This window comes from Lepidochelys kempii, chromosome 3 (genome assembly GCF_965140265.1).
Source record: "Lepidochelys kempii isolate rLepKem1 chromosome 3, rLepKem1.hap2, whole genome shotgun sequence".
NCBI lineage: Eukaryota > Metazoa > Chordata > Testudines > Cheloniidae > Lepidochelys > Lepidochelys kempii.
In genome coordinates this window covers 47,311,192-47,334,884 of record NC_133258.1, presented here as the reverse complement: position 1 = coordinate 47,334,884, position 23,693 = coordinate 47,311,192, and the positions used below count along the sequence as shown (strand labels likewise).

At 42.6% G+C, this 23,693-nt stretch overlaps 1 protein-coding gene across 1 annotated transcript in view; it reads left to right on the top strand.

Annotated features, from left to right (window-relative positions):
- Nucleotides 1-4,274: 4,274 nt before the first annotated feature.
- Nucleotides 4,275-23,693, top strand: part of LOC140908159 (uncharacterized) — a 54,874-nt gene continuing 35,455 nt past the window's right edge. Inside the window, 7 exon segments of the mRNA XM_073335125.1 lie at nt 4,275-4,371; nt 11,587-11,707; nt 17,890-18,283; nt 19,568-19,643; nt 21,236-21,330; nt 21,419-21,472; nt 23,630-23,683. Coding sequence (XP_073191226.1) covers nt 4,275-4,371; nt 11,587-11,707; nt 17,890-18,283; nt 19,568-19,643; nt 21,236-21,330; nt 21,419-21,472; nt 23,630-23,683 — 891 coding nt within the window.

Genomic DNA, 23,693 nt, shown 5'->3' with positions numbered 1-23,693 from the left:
TACACTGGCCATTTGCAGTGGTGTTGTGCTGGCTGGCTCCGATGTTTGGGCTTCCCAAAACTCACTGGCAGCCTGCCTTTCTTCCTCCTCTCGGACCTCTTTTATCAGCTGGGAGTAACTTGGGGGATGTTCCCGTCGTTCTCTTAGCCGGAGATGAAGTAGAATCGGGTTCTGATACTGAGTTCCTCTTACAATTTGAGCCAGTCTGGTCTGATCCATCTGCTCAGCAGTCACTGCTCCCCTCATGACAGCTCTCTGAAGCAGTCTCTCCAGTCTCTGTATGTAGGCTGAAGCCTTCTCGCCCTTTTGTTGTCGGGAATTAAGGAACTTACAGTAGCTGTCTTCAGGGCCCTCTACGCTCCCAAAGTTGTGTTCAAGGGCCTCTAGGCAGTCCTTCACACTGAACCCAGGGTCAATGAGCTTCAGGGTGCGAATCACATCTAATGCTGGGCCGCCAAGGCTCTCTATAAGACATCTTCGCTTTTCTGCATCTGGTACGGCCCACTCTTGCAGCATTTCAGTGGTATGCTCTAACCAGGGTTCAAACTCCTCCTCCCCAGCAAATAATCTTAACTTACGACAAGAGTCTGACTCAGCATGGGGCAGCACAACCTTTTCCAATATTTGCCCCAGAGCTTTTGTCCAATCATCAGCCGAGGCTGCAGCCTCTGAGCTAGAAGCTGCTGAGCCAGGGCCCAACAAACCTGACATATTAGCCATTATACAAACAGTAATTTCCTCAAAATATAAGCACAAACAAAAAAAAAATATATAAATTGTTTCCCAATGTAGTGGATCACTCAACAGGTGCTTGCGAGGGGTACTGACCCAGGCGATCCCGGACGAGCCCCCAAAAATGTAACCCTTCTGCCCGGCAGAGTTGGCAGCAACAAGGGCCAGGTTCAGTATCTAGGGGTTCCATTCCAATAACACAATGCAAACTGGCTCGAGCCCCCACCCAGTGACCTGGGACAAATATATACCACCCCCGCTGGGCGCCTCCAAGAGGCAATACTTCCCCTCTCGCAAGCACATAGTCTGAGTGTAGCAAAAGTCTTTTAATAACAGAGAGAAACAATGTGGCATTATGTTGGGGAAACACCACCAACCGGATTCATAACACAACCCATGAGCAAAAACAACCCCACCCCAGGCAAATTGGGGCATGCCCTTTTCCCTTTGGTTCTTGAGTCCAGCAACCCCAAATCACCCAAAGTCCCAAAAGTCCAATGCCCCAAAAGTCTCTGTCCCTGGTCAGGGCAGCCCCAGAGTTCGAAAGTTTATCGGCGGAGCTTTACCTCCCAACCTGGGTGGAAATGGGACGGGGGTAAGAGGCACCTTACGTGATCTGAAGCTGACCGCCCCATAGCTCCATAGCGGCGCTCCGCTCCGCCAGCCGCCCCACGAACTCCTTCGCTCAGCTGCGCTCCGCTCCGCCAGCCGCCCCACGAACTCCTTCGCTCAGCTCCACGGCCCACAAGCAGCTCCTGCCATCCACACACTGCTCCGCGTCGAACTGCTTCACCAGCCGTCCCGCAAACTGCTCCACAATATATCTTCATGCTCCCCCACTACTTAACACAACACTCAGTGATTTCAGCTCTTAGGTGAATTCAGCTTATAGTAGGGGAGCCCCAGTGCTGGTGCACTGTCAGCCCAAAGTGAGCTCAGCAGCCTATAACTAGACTTCTAATGAAATCAAAATTAGCTCTGATATTCCACAGTGGAGAGAGGAGGAAGTGCAATCAGCATGTAAGGCCCTCACCAAGGGGCCCATGCCACCAAGTATTAATACTTGTCCCCAGCCTCTCTCCATTCACACAGTTTTGGAACCCATGACCCTTGCCTAGCGAGTGCTACTTAGTTGATGGTGAATCCCTCCATCATAACAAAAGGCCACGTACAGTTCCAAGCACAGTTCCCATAATCAGGGTAATAACAATTTATTCTTCCTGCCCCAATAACAGAGACACTGGGGATCCCACAGCAGCCAAAGTGACCATTTGGGCAGCTATGGTCTCATTCTAGGCGGGGTGGGTGTGCCTATGCAAATGAGATCGGCCCCTGAAGTTCTTTTCCACAACTTGCCACACCTCACCACCAGATGTCAGGGTGGAGCTCATCCTGACACTGCTTACACTTCCGTTTGGAATTGTACCTTCTTATGAGACTGAAGCACTTTATCCACTGTATCCATGTACCTGTGCTGTCTAGTTGTGATATGTAGAAGCATATTATGCACTATTTTTTTTTTTACACACAAAACAAAGTGCTTGCTAACAAGTTTCATTATACCTTAGCTATGAAGCACTTAGTTTTCTTCCCTATGTTTTTTTAGTAACATGAGATTGCATTCAGAATCTCCAGGAAAAAGCAGCAGCTACTTGAAATGCAGTTTGTATAAACATGTCTTTTGAAATGTTGCAGCATACTAATGTTAGAATACATTGTCTGTCTATGATAATCAGGAACTAAATACCTATGCCACTTTTTAAAGAAAAAATATACTTTAACAAAGATGACTTTTTAAAATTACTGAATTTTGTAATTAACTTTCTTACATGAAATAACAAAGAGAAAGTTAAGGGTGACTTGATTACAGCTTATTAGAATTTACAAGGGAAAAATATTTAATCGTGGGCACTTCAGTCTTGCAGAGAAAGCTGTAACATGATCCAATGGGTGGAAGTTGAAGCTACACAAATTCAGAGTGGAAATAAGAAATACATTCTTAATGGTGAGAGTAATTAATCATTGGAATAATTTACCCAGGGTAGTGGTGGATTCTCAATCACTGACAATTGATTGGATGTTTTTCTAAAAGATCTACTCTAGTGATTATTTTGGGGAAGTTCTATGTGTTATACAGGAGGACAGACTAGATAATCATAATGGTCCCTCTGGCCTTGGAATATCTGAATCTAAGAATAGAGTCTCTTGCTTTTATATCTAGTTACCAAATGTATGGTATATTACAAATATTGTGAAGGATTTGGTGTAGGACCTGATCCTTCAGCCCATACTCAAATAATTTCACTGATTTAAATTATGTTACTCACATGAGTAAAGGTTACAATATTAGGCTTTAAATGCATATGATTATTGCTGCTGATGTATCCTAATAATATAGGCATATTGGTATGCTGTCCTTGATACTCACTAGAATAATATGTGTAAGTGCCTTGCTCCTCTGTCTTTTGATTTCTTTTTTTAAGAAATAAAGGAAAAGGATAATGCATGGTTAGTTCAAATTAATTGTTGCAGGACTGACAATCGCATGGCTAGCAGACTTGCTAGTAAAAATGGTTAGGGATTAGCTGAGTAGCGCAATTTGCATCTAACTACAGATTTGAAACTTTCCCAAAAGTCTAGATGTCAGAAGACAAAGGTTGGTTCTTTCTCCTCTTTAAGAAGATATTTTTTATTGATTTACTGAAAGTAATTAGAGTGACCAATGCGTGTAGAGTGACAGCGTGTTGTGAAAATCTTCAAAGATGCTAACAAGGGCCCTGGTCCTAAACACCTTAATTTCAGTGACAGCAGGACTGGGCTGTAGATTAACAAATAGAAACATATTTCACTATGTATAATTTTGAGCCTCATCCTGCTTCAGGTGAGGTCAGTGACTAAACTCCATTGACATTGATGACTGTAGGATAGATCTTTAGATTGAAAACTGTAAGGAGTAAATCTTTTTAATGGGATGATACCGTGTAGATAATATCATCCAAGTACTAGTCTTATAATTAAAACATTAAAGAGAAAACAATCTATGTGAAAAATAAGACCATGAATTAATCACACATGCATACATCTAGTAAAGTAAAAAGCTCCATTCTTAGAATGGCCTTTCACAGCAAACTGTAAGGTTCAGTATTTATCTTTGTCACTCAGTAGAGGATGATTGAATTGCACATATAGTTCACCACTGTTGCTTGTATCCATAATGTAGTTAAAACTAACTAGCCAATATCTTTGTAACAAATACTTGTGCATAGCTATCTAGTTATAGAAGGTGGTTTGGGGTCATTTGTGACCCTTTACATGATTGATAATTATTAGACATATATTTTGAAAATAATTACAATGCATATTTTAAGTCTTTAGTTTATGTATGCAGTGTCTGTGCGTATGCTTATTCATATATACTGTGTATATACACACTCATATTCCCCAGCTGTTGTGGGGATTTCCTATCACAGCAACCCCAGTGATTTAGGGACTATTGAGTGAAAGTAGCAGATCTAACAATTAAATGTTCCTTTCATAGGTGCATGTATTCAAGAAGTCCTACAATGAAATTTCCAGTTCTGATGGTCCTGGTGACACTCTCCAGCATTTTCCTATGTCAGGATTTACCAAATACTGTAGGTATGTGAACATACTCCTTTCATAGTTGATAAATTCAGAGCTGATTGAAAATATTTTTCATCAAATATGCTGACCAGCTTGTTACAGAAAAAAAATTGTGAAAAGTACCACGAATTTTTTCCTGTTTTTTTAAATCAAAATAAGTTTCAAATGGACCTTTTCTAAGCACTCTTTTACTAACTAACAATATATTTCTTCAGAGAGAATTGGCCTTGATTCTTGTGTAATGAAAGAAGTGATCCCCTCCTCCATTATAGTATTTTGCAGCGATTTGGCTCTGCATCGAAATAAGTGTGTGTGTGTGTGTGAGAGAGAGAGAGAGAGAGAGAGAGAGAGAGAAATGGAAGAACAGCCTGAATAACAACCTTCATCTCTAAGGTGTAATTTAACATTATGCTTATTTTATTTATTACATGCAACAGTACGAAAAAGTTGCCAAATACAGCTAAAAATTATGCTATTGCTTATAATAAAGCGCACCAACGTAACAGTGCAATTTGTTCTCAAATCTTAAATAACTGTTAGTTGGAAAAGCATTCTGGATATCAACATGCAAATATACATAATAAGTGTCTCACTTTGCTTCATAATTCCTACAGTAGCTCAAATACTGTCACAAGGCGCAGTTTGAAATCTGGCGTACGATGACACCTGTATCAAGGCATGGGAAAACAAAGCAGCAGGTAGACACCTCAAATGGTGGGCAGTACTGAAGCTTAGCTGCTAAATAACTTCCAATAAGTGGTTGGAATTTTATTTTTATCTAGCAGAGTAAGAAACATTTCCTGACAAACCATTCTCATTACCTATGGAATAAGCAATTGTGTAAAATAGTTATTTTCCAGGAAGCCACTATTAAAATATGGGAAGGAAAAGGCTCATAGTTACCAACCAATCTTTAGTTTTGAAAAGACATGAATGTAGAATCAAATAGCAAAAATAAATAAATATTATGTTTCCATAAAAGATAGGTCTCTACTGGAAATACCTCGTCTGATGCATCCTAGGACTGCCTTAGCTTTTTTCATGGCCGCATCACATTGACTGCTTATAGTCATCCTGTGATCAACCAGTACATCCAGGTCTTTCTCCTCCTCTGTCGCTTTCAACCAGTAAGTCCACAGCTTATAGCACAAATTCTTGTTAGTCCCTAAGTGCGTGACCCTGCACTTTGCACTATTAAATTTCATCCCATTTCTACTACTCCAGTTTACAAGGTCATCTAGATCTTTTTGTATGGTATTCCGGTCCTCCTCTGTATTGGCAATACCTCCCAACTTTCTGTCATCCGCAAATTTTATTAGCGCAAACTCACTTTTTGTGCCAAGATCAGGAATAAAAATATTAAATAATATTGGTCCCAAGACCACTAGTAACTTCCCTCCAGCCGGACAGTTCACCTTTCAGTCTGACCCATTGTAGTCACCCCTTTAACCAGTTCCTTATCCACCTTTCAATTCTCATATTAATCCCCATCTTCTCCAATTTAACTAATAATTTCCCATGTGGAACTGTATCAAATGCCTTACTGAAATCCAGATAGATTAGATCTACTGCATTTCCTTTATTTAAAAATTCAGTTATCTTCTCAAAGAAGGTGATCAGGTTGGTCTCACATGATCTACCTTTTGTAAAGCCATGTTGTATTTTATCCCAATTACTGTTTACCTCTATGTCCTTAGCTACTTTCTATTTAAAAATTTGTTCCAAAACCTTGCATACAATTGAGGTCAAACTAACAGGCGTTTAGTTTCCTGGATCACTTTTTTTCCCCCTTTCTTAAAAATAGGAGCTATATTAGCAATTTTGCAGTCATAGGGTACAATCCCTGAGTTTACAGATTCATTAAAAATCCTTGCTATTGGGCTTGCAATTTCATGTGCCAGTTCCTTTAATTAAGATTACCTGGAGGCCCCAATTTAGACTCATTAAGCTGTTTGAGTTTGTCTTCCACATTGGATGTGGTAATTTTTACCTCCATATCCTCATTGCCATTAGCCACCCTGCCACTACTCCTAAACTCTTCATTTGCCTCAGTTTTTAATGAGGCTAATGATTTGTTTAGGTGTTGGATGATGGCCTAGATTATCTTTAATCTCCTCCCCATCCTCAGTGCTTAGTGGTCCCATTTCTTCTTTCCTTGTTTTCTTCTTATATGGCTATAGAACCTTTTACTATTGGTTTTAATTCCCTTTCCAAGGTCCAACTCTGCTTGGCTTTTAGCAGTTCTCACTTTATCCCTACACTTTCTGACCTCCAAGAGGTAGTTTTCCTTGCTGATCCCTCCCATCTTCCATTCCTTGTAGGCTTGCTGCTTTCTCATCATCACCTGTTTGAGATGCTTGCTCATGCAGCTTGGTCTGCAACCTTCCCTATGATTTTTTTCCCCCTTTCTTGGGATGCAGGTTTCAGATAGCTTTGGCAACATTGACTTAAAATTATTCCAAGTTTTTCAGATCCTTGAATTCTTTGGTCCAATCCACTTCTCTAATTCCCTTAATTTATTAAAGTTTGCTCTTTAGATCTGCAACAAGAGTCCTTGATTTCAATTTTTGTTTATCCTTCCATTTAGTTTAAACTGAATTAACTCATGATCACTCAAACCAAGGTTGTCCTCTACCACCAGTTCTTCTGTGAGGTCGTCACTCTGCACCAATACCAAATCTAAAATGGCATCACCTCTTTTTGGTTCAGCAACTATTTGGTGAAGAAATCTCTCAGCTATCACACCCAGGAAAACCTACTATTACTAGTAGCACTTTTCCTCCAATCTGTATCTGGGAAGTTAGTCTCCCATGATCACACAATTTCCAGTAGTATTTATTTCATTAAAAACATTAAAGAAGTCTCTAACCATAACCAAATTGGATCCTGGTGGTCTGTAGCGCACCCCAAGCACTACATCATGGGAACCTATAGTAGCTTTCTTCCCCAAAGTGATTTTGGCCCAAACAGACTCTGGTTTATCCATTCCATCACTTCTAATTTCTTTACAGTCTACCTCATCATCAACATGCAATGCTACTCCACCACCTTTGCCTTTATTTCTGCCTTTTCTGAACAGCACATACCCTTCAATACCTGTACTCCAGTCATGACGACTATTCCACTATGTTTCTGTTACCCCTATAATATCTGGTTTCACTTCCTGCATGAGTAGTTCTAGTTCCTCCATTTTGTTACCCAGCCTCCTTGCATTGGTGTATAAACTTCTTAACTGATGCTGCTTGGCTTTGCCCACATTCGTCGCCCAAGTGGTTACAGTCATTCTACAGCCTATCTGACTGGTATCAGCACTATCCTTTCTATTAATGTCCATTCTCCTACCTGCTGCTGTTCCTTTCTCTATTGCTGTATCCTTTCTTACTTGATTTTTCCCCCTCTTAAAATCAGGCATGGAGATTACATCAGCATCTCCCAACAGTCTCCCCTGAGTTCCTAGTTTAAAGCTCTTTTAATGAGTTGCACCATCCTCCTTACCAGAAGTCTATTTCCCTCCTTACTCAGGTGGAGTCCATTTCAAGACAACTGTCTTCTGTCCATGAATGTCTCCCAGTGGTCAGACATCCCAGAGCCCTCCTTATAGCGTCAGTGCCTGAGCCATCTGTTGATCATCATAATGTTGTCTCACCTTCATTCTCTCCTCTAGGGACAGGCAGAATCCCACTGAACATCACCTGAGCCTCCATTTCCTTAAGCATCTTCCCCAGCCTGGCATAGTCTCCCTTGATATGTTCCAGCAAGAATTTAGAGGTGTCATTTGTTCCCACATGAAGGACAATAAGTGGATTCTTTCCTGCTCCCATTAGGATTCTCTTCAGCCTCAGGTCCACATCCCTTATGTAATCTCCCAGCAGACAGCACATCCTTCAGTTCTCTGGATCAGCTCTGGTGACAGGCCTGTCTGTTCTTAGCAGGGAGTCCACAATCAGGTAGACCTGCCTTTTCCTGATCATGGTGTGATTCTCTGGCCTTCCTCCTGTTCTTTCTGTCTGCAAGTCCTCTTGTCTTTTTATTCTCCCTTGCAATCTTTTGTAAGTCATTCTGTGTCCTTCTGGGGCTCTGAATTCTGGGTATCTCCACTAGCTCTTCTCCTTACAGGATTAGCTGCTCTCTTCTTCTTCCTTGCCCTCCCTCCTTCAATTATAGCCTGCTGTGCCCCTTCTTCATTTTCCAACTCAGCAAACCTGTTCCTGAGCATTATTTCTCCGTCACTAGCTGGTCTTTTCCTCTGCCTGGTTCTCATAGTCACATGCTTCCACTGGCCACTTTCCTCACCCAGCTGTCTCCCCTCCAGGTTCTTCAGTCCAGCTTGCATTTGCAAGTCTTGACTTTTCCCTTAAGCCTCCTCTTGCCTTTGCTCCAACATCTGCTCAACCCCCTTTGAAACTCAACCGTAGTTTCCACCTGCATCTCCAGGCTTTGGATCTACTCTTCCATCAGCTCTGTGATGGGGCAGTTCATAAAATGACTTTCTTTTCAGATACCTGCTCTAGGATCCTGTACATCTCACAGCTTCCACATCCAGTCATCTTCATTGTCTCTTCCATGGCTTCAGTCACTACCACTGCTACCTCTGTACCTGTCATAGCCTTTCTGCCTAAATATCTGTCAAGGGGAAAAAAACCCCAAAGACCCAAACAAACACCAAAAGAAAACCAGAGCATCACAGACCCAACCCCCAAGTCCCCTTACAAACTCCTACTCAATCTCCCCTGTTTGCTGCTCCTGTGCTGCTGGCTGATTATTTGGCTTCCTAATCAGGGAAGCCCACACCCCCTAATCAGGGTTTGGCCTCTCATAGCACACTGCCCCCTACCATCGTCTACAAACTGAACAAGGAAAAAACCCACACAAGACCAAAAAAGCCCCACACAACACCCACAAAAAACTCCCTCACTGCCTCTAAGGACCAGGGGCTTGTTCCTCCCTTCTCCTCCAACAGAACTCCCACTCAGACTTCCCTGTTTACACCTCTGTTTTCTGCACCTGGGTGTGTGGGCCAAACACAGGATGACTGTGAGCCACCAATGTGATGTGGTTATGAAAAATGCAAATGTGATCCCAGGATGTATCAGGTGCAGCATTTCCAGTAGAGATAGAGAAGTATAAATGTCATTGTACAAGGCACTGCTAAGATCTCATTTGGAATACTGTGTACAATTTGGTCACTCATGTTGAGGACAGATGATTCCAACTGGAACAGGTGCAAAGAAGAAATACTGGGATGATCAGGAGGATGAAGGGCATAACTTATGAGAGAAAAGTGGAAGATCTTGGCTTGTTTAGTCTAGCACACCAAAAATAGGCTTTCTATAAATACTCAGGGTGGGGAACACTAGAGAGGGTGAGGAGTTATTTAGTTATTTAAGCTAAAGGACAATGTTGGCACAAGAATAAACGGGTATCAAATGGCCATGAACAAATTCAGGCTACAAATAGAAGAAGGTTGCTAACCATCAGAGGAATGACGTTCTGCAGCAGCCTCTCAATGGGAGTTGTGGAGGCAAATGACTTAATTAGTGTTACAAGAGAGCAGGACAAATCTATGAATGTGATTGTATGATGAGATTGCTTGTGATGGCGTGGGGCAGAGCTCAGCAATTCTTGGCCTCACTTCCAGTTTATATCTTATGTTCCTAAGAGCTCATGTTTCAGGGCTTCAGCCAGCTGCCTCTAAGGCAATGGTTTTCAAACTTTCTTTTCTGGGGACCCAGCTGAAGAAAATTGTTGATGGCCAGGAATGAGGAGTTCAGGGTGCGGGAGGGGGCTCAGGGCTGGGGCAGGGGGTTGGAGTATGGGGGGGTCAAGGCTGGGGGTGCAGGCTCTGGGATGGGGCCGGGGATGAGGGGCTTGGGGTGCAGGAAGGGATTCTGGGTTGGGGAGCTCAGGGCTGGGGCACGGGGTTGGGGCGTGGACTTACCGCATCAGCTGCTCCTGGTCGGCGGCACAGCTCGGGGTGCCGAGGCAGGCTTCCCGCCTGTCCTGGCACCGTGGACTGCGCTGTGCCCTGGAAGTAGTCAGCAGCAGGTCTGGCTCCAAGGCGAAGGCGTGCAAGTGGCTTTGTGTGACTCTCGCCCACAGGCAGCAACACCTCCCCCTGGTTCCCAGCCAGTGGGAGTGCGGAGCTGGTGCTCAGGGTGAGGGCAGTGCATGGAGCCCCGTGGCCCCGCTGCCGAGAAGCTGGACTGGCTTCTTCCAGGGCGCAGCGTGGTGTCAAAACAGGTAAACACTAGCCTGCCTCAGCTGAGCAGCACTGCCAACAGGACTTTTAACATCCCGGTTGGTGGTGCTGACCAGAGCGACCCAGTGCCTGACATGCCGGGACCCATTGCGACCCAAAGTTTGAAAAACGCTGCTCCAGTGGGTCACGAAAGGATTTTTCCCCTCTCCAGTATATTCTGGGGTAGGATTTTTTGTTGTTGCTCTTTTCTCTGAATCATCAGGGATGGCCATGGCTGGAGATGGGATACTGGGCAGGCTCTCTGAGGCGGCACTCAGCATTCTGTCTCTTAGTTATTTGGCTGGCTGGTTCTTGCTCACTATATGGGGGCTGGGAATGCATTTTCCCCCAGGTCAGATTGGCCAGCGACCTGTTTTTCGGTTGTTGTTTTTTTTGCCTTCCTCTGTGGTGTGAGAGTGCAGGTCAGTTGCCAGGATTATTTCGATATATCTCACTTAATCATTCCCTGCTACTGCAGGGGCCTCAGGCTGGTGCACCTCAATCCCCCCGTTCTCTTTTTGTGGCACATAAAAGGCTAGTCTCCTGTTGGCTGTAATAATTTGGTCTAATTTCGGCTGCTGGGTTTACTGTGTAGGTGCTGTTGGGGGCCTGTGAGACTAGATGATCTGGTGGTCCCTCAGATCATATGTCAAGGGAATGCAAGCGGAAGTGTTCTGACTGCCCCCTTCACAGGTGCCCAAGCAGGAGGAAAGGGCTCTCTTTGTCTGCATCCTCCCTCCTATGATGAGCCAGAAACCAAACCTGACTACTTAATAATAATTGCACAGAACCAACAATGAGAAACCAGTTTTTCATTGGCAGCACTAACAGGGTCAGTATCTCAGTGACCATAACTTGGCTTCACTCCATTGGAGTCAATAGTTCTATGCCAATTTCCCCCACGAGAGTTGTTTTTATAGAAAAATACCAAGCAAATTAACTCTTTGGCAAATGAAACTAATTATAATGATAAAAACTTTTTAAAATTGCAGAGGTTGATCTTCAGGAGTTCAGATTGTCCAAAGCATTGGATCTAAACATAGCTGAAGGATCAAACTCAGATTTTTTAGTTTACCACATTAATCCTACCATACAGCTCAGGAAAAACACCAGGTACGCCATAAATTAAACTCTGTGTGCTTCTTCCTTAAAACTAAGATTTTGCTGAAGAAATGGATCATAGTTAACACAGAATGTGAGTAAGATTTATGGGCTATATTGGGACTGGTCTTTGTGCAGGTGCATGAGCGGAGGGTGCAAAGAGGTTTTCACTACCTTAGACCTACCATGCAAGAGTCACTGCACTCACTTGAGTTTCTCCCTGCACCTTGATGCTGGCTAGCTTGCCAGGTGCAAAAAGGAGTTGGAAGGAAAACACTGCACCTTGTGAAGGAATTGTGCAGTGAGTGCACTGTTGTTTTCAGTGGAAGTCTGCCTGAGAGCAAAATGTAGAATCTTTTTGGAAGTAATAAAGTGTGTGATCTCATTAACATTATGTGGACAAATTCTTGAAATGCCACTCTTAAAGTGCACCCCTTAGTGACTCTCTAGCTGACCCTCTACCACACTACAGTGTTGTACCAATAAAATAAAAACCAGCAGGATCTTATTAAAGGGAAAAAGGCAAAATACCACATTTATTGTGAATACAGAAAGAATCATAGTAAGCAGTTAGTTATAGTTATAACATTCCATTCAATCTCATATTTAGTCACACATTCATTCATACAAACACACACACAGGTTCTGCAAGGTTGTTATCATAGTTACCAGCCTTAGAGTTGCTCATGCCAAGCCACTGGCCAGGTGGCCTGGACATGAGGAGGGAGCAGGGCCTTGTCAGATGCTCATCTGATGCTCCTGGAAGTTGGTTTGCAGAATCAGACCCCAAAGTTCTCACTTTTTAGAGTCTATTTTTATAGGAATTTCTTCCTATGCCAGTCTATGGGAATTGCTTCATCATGCTGTTGCTGAATCAATCAGCAGATAGCACATTCCTGACGGCTCCAAGATGTTATCTTGTTCTTTGGTTCTCCCATTCTTGAGGCTGTTGGGTGGATTCCAGTCTGCCCTCCGGGTGGGGTCCTCTGGTTATTTCCACTTGACACCTTCTTCAGCCGATGGACACTGGATTCTTAGGCTGGCACCTCCCTGATCATTCAGTTATTATCCACACCAAGCATCCATCCACATACATCCTCTATCTCTATTTTAATCACAATGGTTAATACAACAAAAGGGTGGGGAGTCTCTGGGTGCTGTTTCTGTTGTTAGAGTATTGCTTTGAGTCTCTCTCTCTGTGAATTGCTTTGAGAACAGACTCTGTCTTAGAATGTACTAACACAGTTAGCAGCTTGCAAGTTTCACACATAGAGGGAGAGAAACAATACCAAAAACCAAGAGACCTCTTAATTAGTAATACTCTGGAATTTAAACTCTGGGGAATCAAACTCATTTGTGATTTTAATACAGAACTTCTTTAATATGATCCAACATAATCCCCCTTTTGACACTAAGATTTATAATCGTCAGTGTCACTTTCTATGTAGCCTATTCAAGAGAAAGTACTGTGAGGCAATTTGAGTTTGTGATTCCAATTCATGCCACATACATGATCCTGGTGATGTATCTTTACTACAAGGTTCTGGGGCAACAGGCAAGGTGAGGCACACCCACTTTTGAGGAGTCCATTCGGTACAACCTCTAGTGTCCAATAGCTTCCTTCCCTCCCCAGCCCACTGGCTCAAGGTCCAGGGTAGCCAGAAGGATCCCATGTGTAATATGGGGAGTGGGTTAACCTTCAATACCTTTGCCTCCAGGGACTGTTGGTGTGCAATTTTGACAACAATTTCTCCCATTAATAAGTCTGCTTTACAATAGTGGAAACATATTGCATCCATTCATATTGATAAGTGTCAACAATGATCTCTTTCTTTTTTAACAAATGCATCAAACCCTTAATATTTCCCAATATGACCCAGAACATTTTGTGTTCCAAAGTAGCTAGTGCAAGTATCTGCATTTCAGTGCATCCCATAGCTATGGCTGTGTAGTTTCCTATTTCTAATATTTTTTTTTCTTATGGATAAGCCATGTGGTAGTATTAAGCCATTACTAAAGATTCCATTGGCCTTTTAGGTTACCCAGACCAATTTGGACCAAGTCTACATTGGCATGTACTTGTTTTTGTATCAGGCTGTCCTGTAGCTGGGACAGAAAGCTTAATTTATTTTTAAGTTCCTGCAGGTCTTCAGTATTTTTTTTTTAAACACACAACAGTGCTAGCAACAAGACAAAACACAAGACAAAACATAGAACACAGAACACAATTTCTATTGTGACAGTAGATTCATGGTATTGGGTTGCTTTTCAGCTGGCATCAGCTTTTCCTGATTTTCTGAGAGACAAAAAGAACATGTTTCTACCCCTTTTGGGGTGGCAGATTATTGCTTAAAATATTTCTTTTACAAATACCCATATTTCTTTTACAAATACCCTTGCTGATTGCAGGCAAAACAGAGAAATTGCCCCCATATTTTCCTGTTTTTGTTCTATAGGCAGGCCAGGTTTCAATGGCTTTTATCTTTTAAGGGTTATGGGGAAATTATCCCACTGTTTAGTCATTAAATCCCTGAGTTTTCCTTCTTATACAGCAGACCAAGTTTATAATGTTTTTCCTGCTGTGTTAAGCTTTAAGTTTTATTTACAGGTAATAACTGAGAAGCATCATTACCATACGACCTTAAAGGATTTTTCCAAAAATCATACACACTATACGTTGTTACAGGGATACTTATTATCATTACATTTATTAAAATTATCTTGTTATCCCATGCCTTTTATTTAGACAATTTGTTTGCTGACCAGGTATGTCCTTTATCTGCAGCTCCTTTGTGCTGCTAGTTCTTTCCTTCCTTTATCATTTAGGTAATTTGCATTTTCACAGAAACTTCCTGCTTTTGGATTTAAAGCCATCAGCAGCTCAGAGACTCTATCTTAAAAGGGACACAATCAACTTTCACCAGAGTTTTGATTACTTTTAACTTCTGCTTCCAAAACACACAGCAATCTGAAAAAGAAAACCCAACCTATTGTGGCTCCCTTTGGAGCCCTAATAGCATTTTAATTAAGTAGCATGGTATGTTTGCATTTCTTTTGCCCCTTCTACAATATACCCTGCACATGTTCTGGGGCAAATGCACATTTCTTCCATAGTTTAACTTCTATAACATTATCCAGATCCATTTTTACATAAGGTGTCACTATTTCTTTTTTTGCTTACAGAGTTTTCATGTACCTTTATCAAAGTGACAGTCTGATTACTCAGAGCCATTTTAAGACTCAGTGTTTCTAACATTGCTTCTTTTTGTTTTGTGCACCTCACCCCTGCTGTTGCTTCAGAGAGGCACTGTCTTTTTTTAATTTTTTTTTTTTTACTACAACTCTCATCTGCTGTTTTGTTACAAAAACAAACAAACAAAAAACAAACAAACAAAAAGAATCCCAATTTTTTTTTTTTTATATTCTCCTGATTTTGACTGCCCTGCTGCAGCCACAACTTAAAAACATTTTAAATTTTGTAAAGCATTGAGTTACCTTTTAAGGGTTAAATGCCAAATCCCAAAGCCAAACAACACTAATTACCTGTGTCTAGCAAAAAGGTCTGTCAGTTTTGCAACTTTGAATTAAAGAGTCAAATGGATTTTTAGTGGCATTATTTAAAACAAAAACAAAACTAACTGGTCCTTAGAACTTTACATATTTACACACACACAGACAGATACATACACATTTTCTTTTCCTTAACATCCCTTCCACACTGCTCTGTTTTTTACATCTTACATTCCCTTTATACATTTGAGGCAGTTAAGTTCCAATAGAACCCTCTTATGTTCTTTTAGCAAATTTGACTAAATTGTCCAGTCAAATGATTTTAATCAGATAGTTTATTTTTGCCTAGCTAATTTACAGACATTCCTTTGGAAAAGGGCCCATTTTTCTTTCAGAATGGCTGCAAAGAAACCAAGAATGCTCTTTCTCTAACACTTTTCCTTTTTAACATTTTCGGTTAAAAGTTGTTTGGGTGAAATACAAAGTTTAACTGCTTAATTCCCTCCAGCCTCTGCAGAGTTAGAACTTTTTTTTTTTTTTTACTCTCTTTTCTCTTTGTAATTATGCCTGGGGGTGCCATACATAGGACCTTCTCCCCCTTTACCTGCCTCCCTCCAGCCTCTGCAGAGTTAACTTTTTCACTCTTTTTGTATTCCTGGAGTGCCTCTTTCACTATTTTCAGCTGGCTTTGGATATTTGTAGCCAGCACCTTCCAATTGTCTGCTCCCTTTTCCATTTGTGCCTTTTCCTCTTTACATGAAGACAAGCGGAGGGAAGAATCCTTACATGCCTCCCACAACAACCAAATTGCTGCTGCATCTCTTTTGGCAGCACTAGAAGGTTTGTATATGAGGATATACTGAGCCAATCTATCCTCTAGGTCCGAAATAGTGCAGACATCAGCTAGGCCTTGTTTAGTCCAAGGACTGTGCCCAAATTTTTGAAGGATTTGTTTAAAAGGTGTAATTTCTTTAACAAAAGGTGAGGTTGGAGTTCCTTCTGACTCCATTCCTCCCTCTAGTACTGGCTTACCCTGTTTTCTTTTAAACATCTTAACATGGATATTTCAATCTCTTTGTCACTGCTGGTATTACTTAGCAAGTGACACAGCCTAGATTCTGAAATCATAGCTTAATCTATGCGTTTTTCCCCTGCTACCTTCCCGGAGGCCAGCAGGTCCCCTGCTACCTTCCCAGAGGCCAGCAGGTCCAGTTAACCTATTTCTCCCTGCTACCTTCTCGGAGGCCAGCAGGTCTGGTTAACCTGTTTCTCCCTGCTACCTTCTCGGAGGCCAGCAGGTCTAGTTTAATCTGTTTTCCCTACTACCTTCTCGGAGGCCAGCAGGTCCCCTGCTACCTTCTCGGAGGCCAGCAGGTCTGGTTTAATCTGTTTTTCCTGCTACCTTCTCGGAGGCCAGCAGGTCCCCTGCTACCTTCTCGGAGGCCAGCAGGTCTGGTTTAATCTGTTTTCCCTACTACCTTCTCGGAGGCCAGCAGGTCCCCTGCTACCTTCTCGGAGGCCAGCAGGTCTGGTTAACCTAATAGAAATGCCTAGCTCACTAGAGCTGGCGGTGTGCACACCAATATTTACAATAACTGAGGTTTTTTACCAATATTCCCCCTTTCGCAATTCTCCACCAAAATGTTGTACCAATAAAATAAAAACCAGCAGGATCTTATTAAAGGGAAAAAGGCAAAATACCACATTTATTGTGAATACAGAAAGAATCATAGTAAGCAGTTAGTTATAGTTATAACATTCCATTCAATCTCATATTTAGTCACACATTCATTCATACAAACACACACACAGGTTCTGCAAGGTTGTTATCATAGTTACCAGCCTTAGAGTTGCTCATGCCAAGCCACTGGCCAGGTGGCCTGGACATGAGGAGGGAGCAGGGCCTTGTCAGATGCTCATCTGATGCTCCTGGAAGTTGGTTTGCAGAATCAGACCCCAAAGTTCTCACTTTTTAGAGTCTATTTTTATAGGAATTTCTTCCTATGCCAGTCTATGGGAATTGCTTCATCATGCTGTTGCTGAATCAATCAGCAGATAGCACATTCCTGACGGCTCCAAGATGTTATCTTGTTCTTTGGTTCTCCCATTCTTGAGGCTGTTGGGTGGATTCCAGTCTGCCCTCCGGGTGGGGTCCTCTGGTTATTTCCACTTGACACCTTCTTCAGCCGATGGACACTGGATTCTTAGGCTGGCACCTCCCTGATCATTCAGTTATTATCCACACCAAGCATCCATCCACATACATCCTCTATCTCTATTTTAATCACAATGGTTAATACAACAAAAGGGTGGGGAGTCTCTGGGTGCTGTTTCTGTTGTTAGAGTATTGCTTTGAGTCTCTCTCTCTGTGAATTGCTTTGAGAACAGACTCTGTCTTAGAATGTACTAACACAGTTAGCAGCTTGCAAGTTTCACACATAGAGGGAGAGAAACAATACCAAAAACCAAGAGACCTCTTAATTAGTAATACTCTGGAATTTAAACTCTGGGGAATCAAACTCATTTGTGATTTTAATACAGAACTTCTTTAATATGATCCAACAACAGCACTGTTAAAATAATAAAGTTTAAATGCATTAGAGATGAAATTTGTTGAATGGGATTTGGTTTACATAGTGTCTCAATATGTAGACTTTAATTGGACTACATGTGTTCTGTTTTAGTGGTGTTCATCCAGATTGCTTGCCTTCAGAATATTCCATCATTGCTACGTTTAAGATGCCAGAAGACACTCCACAAAATGTGCAAAATTTATGGCAAGTTAGTGATTCTGATGGCAAAAACAGAGTTGGTATTCGCTTTCTGGGAGACAAAATATCTCTGGATTTCTTTCATGCCACTCCATCCGAAACACTCATGTTCAGGACATTCAGCAATGTGGACAAGGCTTTTGATGGTTCTTGGCACAAGCTAGCGTTAAGTGTGAAAGGCAAGGATGCAAAATTATTGATTGACTGTCAGGAGGTCAGTGCAGTTCCAGGAAATGAACAGAGCGGTGTTTATGGAAATGGATACATTTTGCTGGTAAAAAGATCAGTTGAAGAGTCTCCTGTTTTGGTAAGTAGCTCTTCTAGCTTGAGTAATGTTACTACACAGTGTCATCTACTGGAAATATAAGAGAAGAAAGCCATTAGGCTAGGTCCGTGAACCTAGCTAGTGTTCAGTGTTTTTCTTCTAAGTGTTTTTCTGATTCTTTTCCTAAATACAGTTGTTTATAATTGCTCATCTTGCTACCGGTGGGATTCCATTCAGACACTAACTATCCTCTGTGCACTCTCCCATAAGGTGAAGTTTTCCTTAGCTACAGTTAATATCCTTTTGTTTGTGAACCTTTCAAATGGATCTGTTGAATTTAAATTCCCTCTGCCCCTTAAAAAATTTAATATCTCCAGCAGGTTCCTTTTTTTCTCTCCACTTGCTCCCACTGAAATCAATGACAAAACTCTCATTAATTTTAGAGGTACCGGAGCAGGCTTTTAATTACATTTCATCCGATGAAGTGAGCTGTAGCTCACGAAAGCTTATGCTCAAATAAATTTGTTAGTCTCTAAGGTGCCACAAGTCCTCCTTTTCTTTTTGCGAATACAGACTAACACAGCTGCTACTCTGAAACAAAAGTAGTAGTAACTTTTCATACAGTTATCTCTGAAGTTATCTACTCAATATTTTTCCTGTAAGTGGCAACAATACTTTATTACTTTCACTAGAACTCCCTCTGGTGGTGAGCATGTGACTCTAAAAATTGTTGTTACTATTTTGTGCAATAAAGATTTGTAGTTATCAGCATTCAGAATAGCAGTGAAATACTTCCCACATGTAAATATAATAACAAATACAATTACTGGCCTAGCACAGGCTTTATGCTAGAGGTAACTGTATTTTGATTTTGTATTTCTGTAGACTAGGAATGGAAGCAAACATAGAGTGAGAAAAGCCAGTAAGATTTTTAAAAAAATTTACACTTGGTCATTTTAGTAGTGGATAATAGAGCATACAGCAAGTATTTGACTTGAAATTTTGCCTTGTACAAGGAAATCAGATTGTGTAATTTAGAATTTAAAAAAAGAAAAGCAGCAGAGATAGAATTTGCTCTTTTAATGGCAGTACTCCAATGTGAGACGGATTCTGCAGCTACTCCAGATACAGAATTCATTGGTGAGGGGCGGAAAAGAATGAGGGTGGAGAGGAACAATTGGTCAATGTCTGTGGCTGTGCAAATGTGTCTATGTGACGAGGAGCACAAAGTGGGTAGGTGTGAGTTTGCGCGCGCGTGCACTAAGTTTTCTTAGCACATTTTTGCTATTGCTCACATTAGTTTAATCCAATGATTTTGTGTGTTAGGTGGATTTACAACAACGGTAATGCAAATGTGATGCAGATAAAGCTTACTCAGAAGGCTGCTGTGAGCTTTTGGATATTGTGAGTAGGCTATGCGCTTTCTTTCATGAACTCCTTTGCTTCAGCACTAACCGACAGAGTGAGCACAGGTTTTGCAGTGTTCTGTACTAAATGAGATAGACAGGGCCGCAGGGAGACTTCCCCAAATCTCATGTTGCATGGGGAGCAGGGGAAATGTTTGGCAGCTGGGTGGATCAGGATGTGTTTTGCTAAGGGACTGAAGAAGGGATAGAATGGGGCTTAGGGTGTTGTTATTATGCAGATTCAGAAGGGCTTCATCATCTGGAAATGGGGCAGGGCATTAGTAGCTGAGAGTGAGCTTCAGGGGTGCTGGAACAATTTTTATAGTGGGGGTGCTGATGATGGAGACAACGTATTTGGTGTTTGTTATTACTACTTCATAGAATTGGAAGGGACCTTGAGAGGTCGTCTAGTCCAGTCCCCTGCCCTCAAGGCAGGACTAAGTATTATCTAGACAATCCCTGACAGGTGTTTGTTCAAACTGCTCTTAAAAATCCCCAGTGATGGAGATTCCACAACCTCCCTAGGCAACTGGTTCCAGTGCTTAACCACCCTGACAGTTAGGAAGTTTTTCCTAATGTCCAACCTAAACCGCCCTTGCTGAAATTTAAGCCCATTGCTTCTTGTCCTATCCTCTGAGGTTAAGAACAATAATTTTTCTCCCTCCTCCTTGTAACTTTTATATACTTGAAAACTATTATCATGTCCCCTCTCAGTCTTCTCTTCTCCAGACTAAACAAACCCAGTTTTTTCAATCTTCCCTCGTAGGTCATGTTTTCTTGACCTTTAATCATTTTTGTTGCTCTTTTCTGGATTTTCTCCAATTTGTCCACATCTTTCCTGAAATATGGCACCCAGAAATGGACACACTACTCCAGTTGAGGCCTAATCAGCGCAGAGTAGAGCAGAAGAATTACTTCTCATGTCTTGCTTACAATTCTCCTGCTAATACATCCCAGAATGATGTTTGCATTTTTTTTTTTTGAAACAGCGTCACACTGTTGACTCATATTTAGCTTGTGATCCACTATGACCCCCACGTCCCTTTCCACAATACTCCTTCCTAGGCAGTCATTTCCCATTTTGTATGTGTGCAACTGATTGTTCCTTCCTAAGTGGAGTACTTTGCATTTGTCTTTATTGCATTTCATCCTATTTACTTCAGTCCATTTCTCCCATTTCTCCAGATCATTTTGAATTTTCATCCTATCTTCCAATGCACTTGCAACCCCTCCCAGCTCGGTATTGTCCACAAACTTTATTCAAGCCGGGGGTGTGGCAGCACCCCTAGTTCCAGCTCCACTGGTGAGTCTGGGCTTGTAGAGTGTACCTCTCAAGGTATGTAGGGGGTTCCCTACAGGCCACTAAATTCAGGTTCTGGTTACTGTGAAAGCTGACAGAGCAAGAACTCTCGAAAGCTATGCATCTGATGTGTGTGCCTAGCACCAGCTCTGTTATATGATTCAGGAACATTTTCTAATGCCGTTTGCGGAGAACAGAGATGGCAGCTCCCCATGCCATCAAATCAGTCATGTTCCTCAACTCACTTTTTGCCATGCAGAAAATAAAAAAACATGTATCTTCATTGTCTATGCGGAGCAAGTGCTCAACAGGGTCTTACTGGAAACCCAGCATGTAAATGTGCCCATGGGAGACCAGGAGATCAAGGAGCAAGAGGGCCCAAGGTATAATTTAAAAATCAACTTTCTATTTGTGAAGATCATTTTTAATTTTTGTGTGGAAATGATGTCCCTTTTTCTACTCCTGTGCCAGGGGCAAAAAGTGGAGAAGGGAGAACAAGGAAAGTCTGTCAGTGTTGGAAATCTGGTAATTACGATTTATGCTTTGTCTTTCATATTAAATAAGAAAACATGCCTTCATTTGTATAGTCTACATTGCTCAGTAATAAAGATAGGCGGCTTTGAAAACATGTTCACCATTGCTGTACATGGTGGACAAGAGGGAGCTTCAACAGTAGTAACATGAAGGAGGGGCAATGATCTAGCTCAGGGGTGGGCAAACTTTTTGGCTCGGGGGCCACATCGGGGTTATGAAAAGGTATGGAGGGCTGGATAGGGAAGGCTGTGCCTCCCCATACAGCCTGCCCCCCGCCCCCCTGACTGCCTCCCTCAGAACCCCTGACCCATCGAACTCCACTTGCTCCTTGTCCCTTGACTGCCCCCACCCCCATTCCACCCCCTCTGCTCCCTGTCCCCGGCTGCCCCGCCTCCTATCCACACCCCTGCCCCCTGACAGGCTCCCCAGGACCCCTGACCCATCCAACCCCCACCCACTCCTTGTCCCCTGACTGCCCCCTGGGACCTCCTGTCCCTTATCCAACTCCCCTTCTCCCCGCCCCCTTACCTCGCTGCTCAGAGCGGCAGGATTGGCTTACTTGAAAGCCTGGGAGGTGGGCGGGTGCAAGCGGCGGGTGCTGCGGCGTGCCTGTGGGGGAGGGAGGACAGCAGGGGAGGGGCTGGGGGCTAGCCTCCCCGGCCAGCAGGACCAGCTCCAGGCACCAGCGTTCCAAGCAGGTGCTTGGGGCGGCAGTCAGAAAGAGGCAGCAGAGTTTCTGTGGTGGCGGCAATTCTGTGGCAGCTTCTCTGTTCTACCGGCCGCAGCGGCAATTCGGCAGTGACAGGTTTTTTCAGGGCTTGGGGCGGCAAAAACGGTAGAGCCAGCCCTGCCAGCTGGGAGCTTGGGCCAGACAGGATGGTCCTGCAGGCTGGATGTGGCCTGCGGGCGGTAGTTTGCCGACCTCTGATCTAGCTGCTCCTTCCCTTTCTGGCTCAGGCCCCTTCCTAAACCTAGTGACCAAGGGATTTTGCAGGTTCCTTAACCAAAGTTTGTTCAGTGGTCTGTGGTTCAACCCTTTCCATCCTGTGATCTTATGTTACAACAGAAACTAGTTTCAGGACCCCTTTCTAATCTAGCCAAAAAGAAGAGGGTAGTCACGACCCCCTGATATTGCTGGGGATCATGACCTGTGAGTTGAGAATCCATGTTCTATTGTTTTATGTTCTCTGAATACTCACAGAAGTTAGATAAAAGCATAAATACTATTGCTGGAAGGTTGCAACCTAATACTACTTTATTTCTTAGAATTCAGAACAATGTCACACAAGAACCCCAAAACAGAGAGAGAGAAAACAGGCTGCTCACTTAGGCAGCAAGGCATAGCTCACCTCATCCTGCTTTAAGCTGGCTCTTTCTTTACTGACTCTGTACTCATGCTTTACTACAAGCAGGACCAGGAATGCCACCCCACTCTTAAAGTAATAACATGCAATTGTAACACAGTCCCACATATGGGAAATTTAGTTTGTCTCATTCCTAAAGTGCAGAAGTCCCTCTTATGACTCAGAAAAAAGACACATTCAGTTTCATGTCAGCTGTCTGAACTTGTCAACTTAAACCTAAATATCACCGCTTTGAATTCCGTAGTTTTGGTGTCACTTTATGATGTCACCTCAAGAGAGTAGGCACTTCAGAAGCCAGTCCCAAAGTATTAGAAGATCATCGATAGTGACTTCTCTCTTGCCATCTGACCAGCTTCCTTCCTGCACCCAAGCTCCAATTCCAGTGCATGAACCCTGTTGAGCTTGCATTGTACCATTTGGGCTGTAACATGACGATATCCTCATGCTTTAACCCAACTGTGCAGTTAACACTGGAAATTCTTCTAGGTTGCCCACTCAGTCCCAATTACAATTGCCACTAGTTGCTGTTGCAAGATTCAGTAGAGAAGCTAAGGGCAGAATGAGTATAGAGGTCTTCAATCTTTTAGCTATAAAGGTATTTCCTTTAGGACTGGCTTAAAGATCTTGATTGGCAGCAGGGGGAAACTGGCATTGACTCTGCCCATGCTGTAACTTTGTGTGGATATAAAAAGAACTTCAGATCCCAATGCAGTCATTCCAATGACGCTCACTAGCAGGCTATTCACTTAAAATTAAACAGTGAAATTGTTTTTCTTGTTAATAGGGAGTTTGTGGTAACCAGGGAAATTATGGAAACACTGGAGAGCCTGGTCCAAAAGTGTGACTGA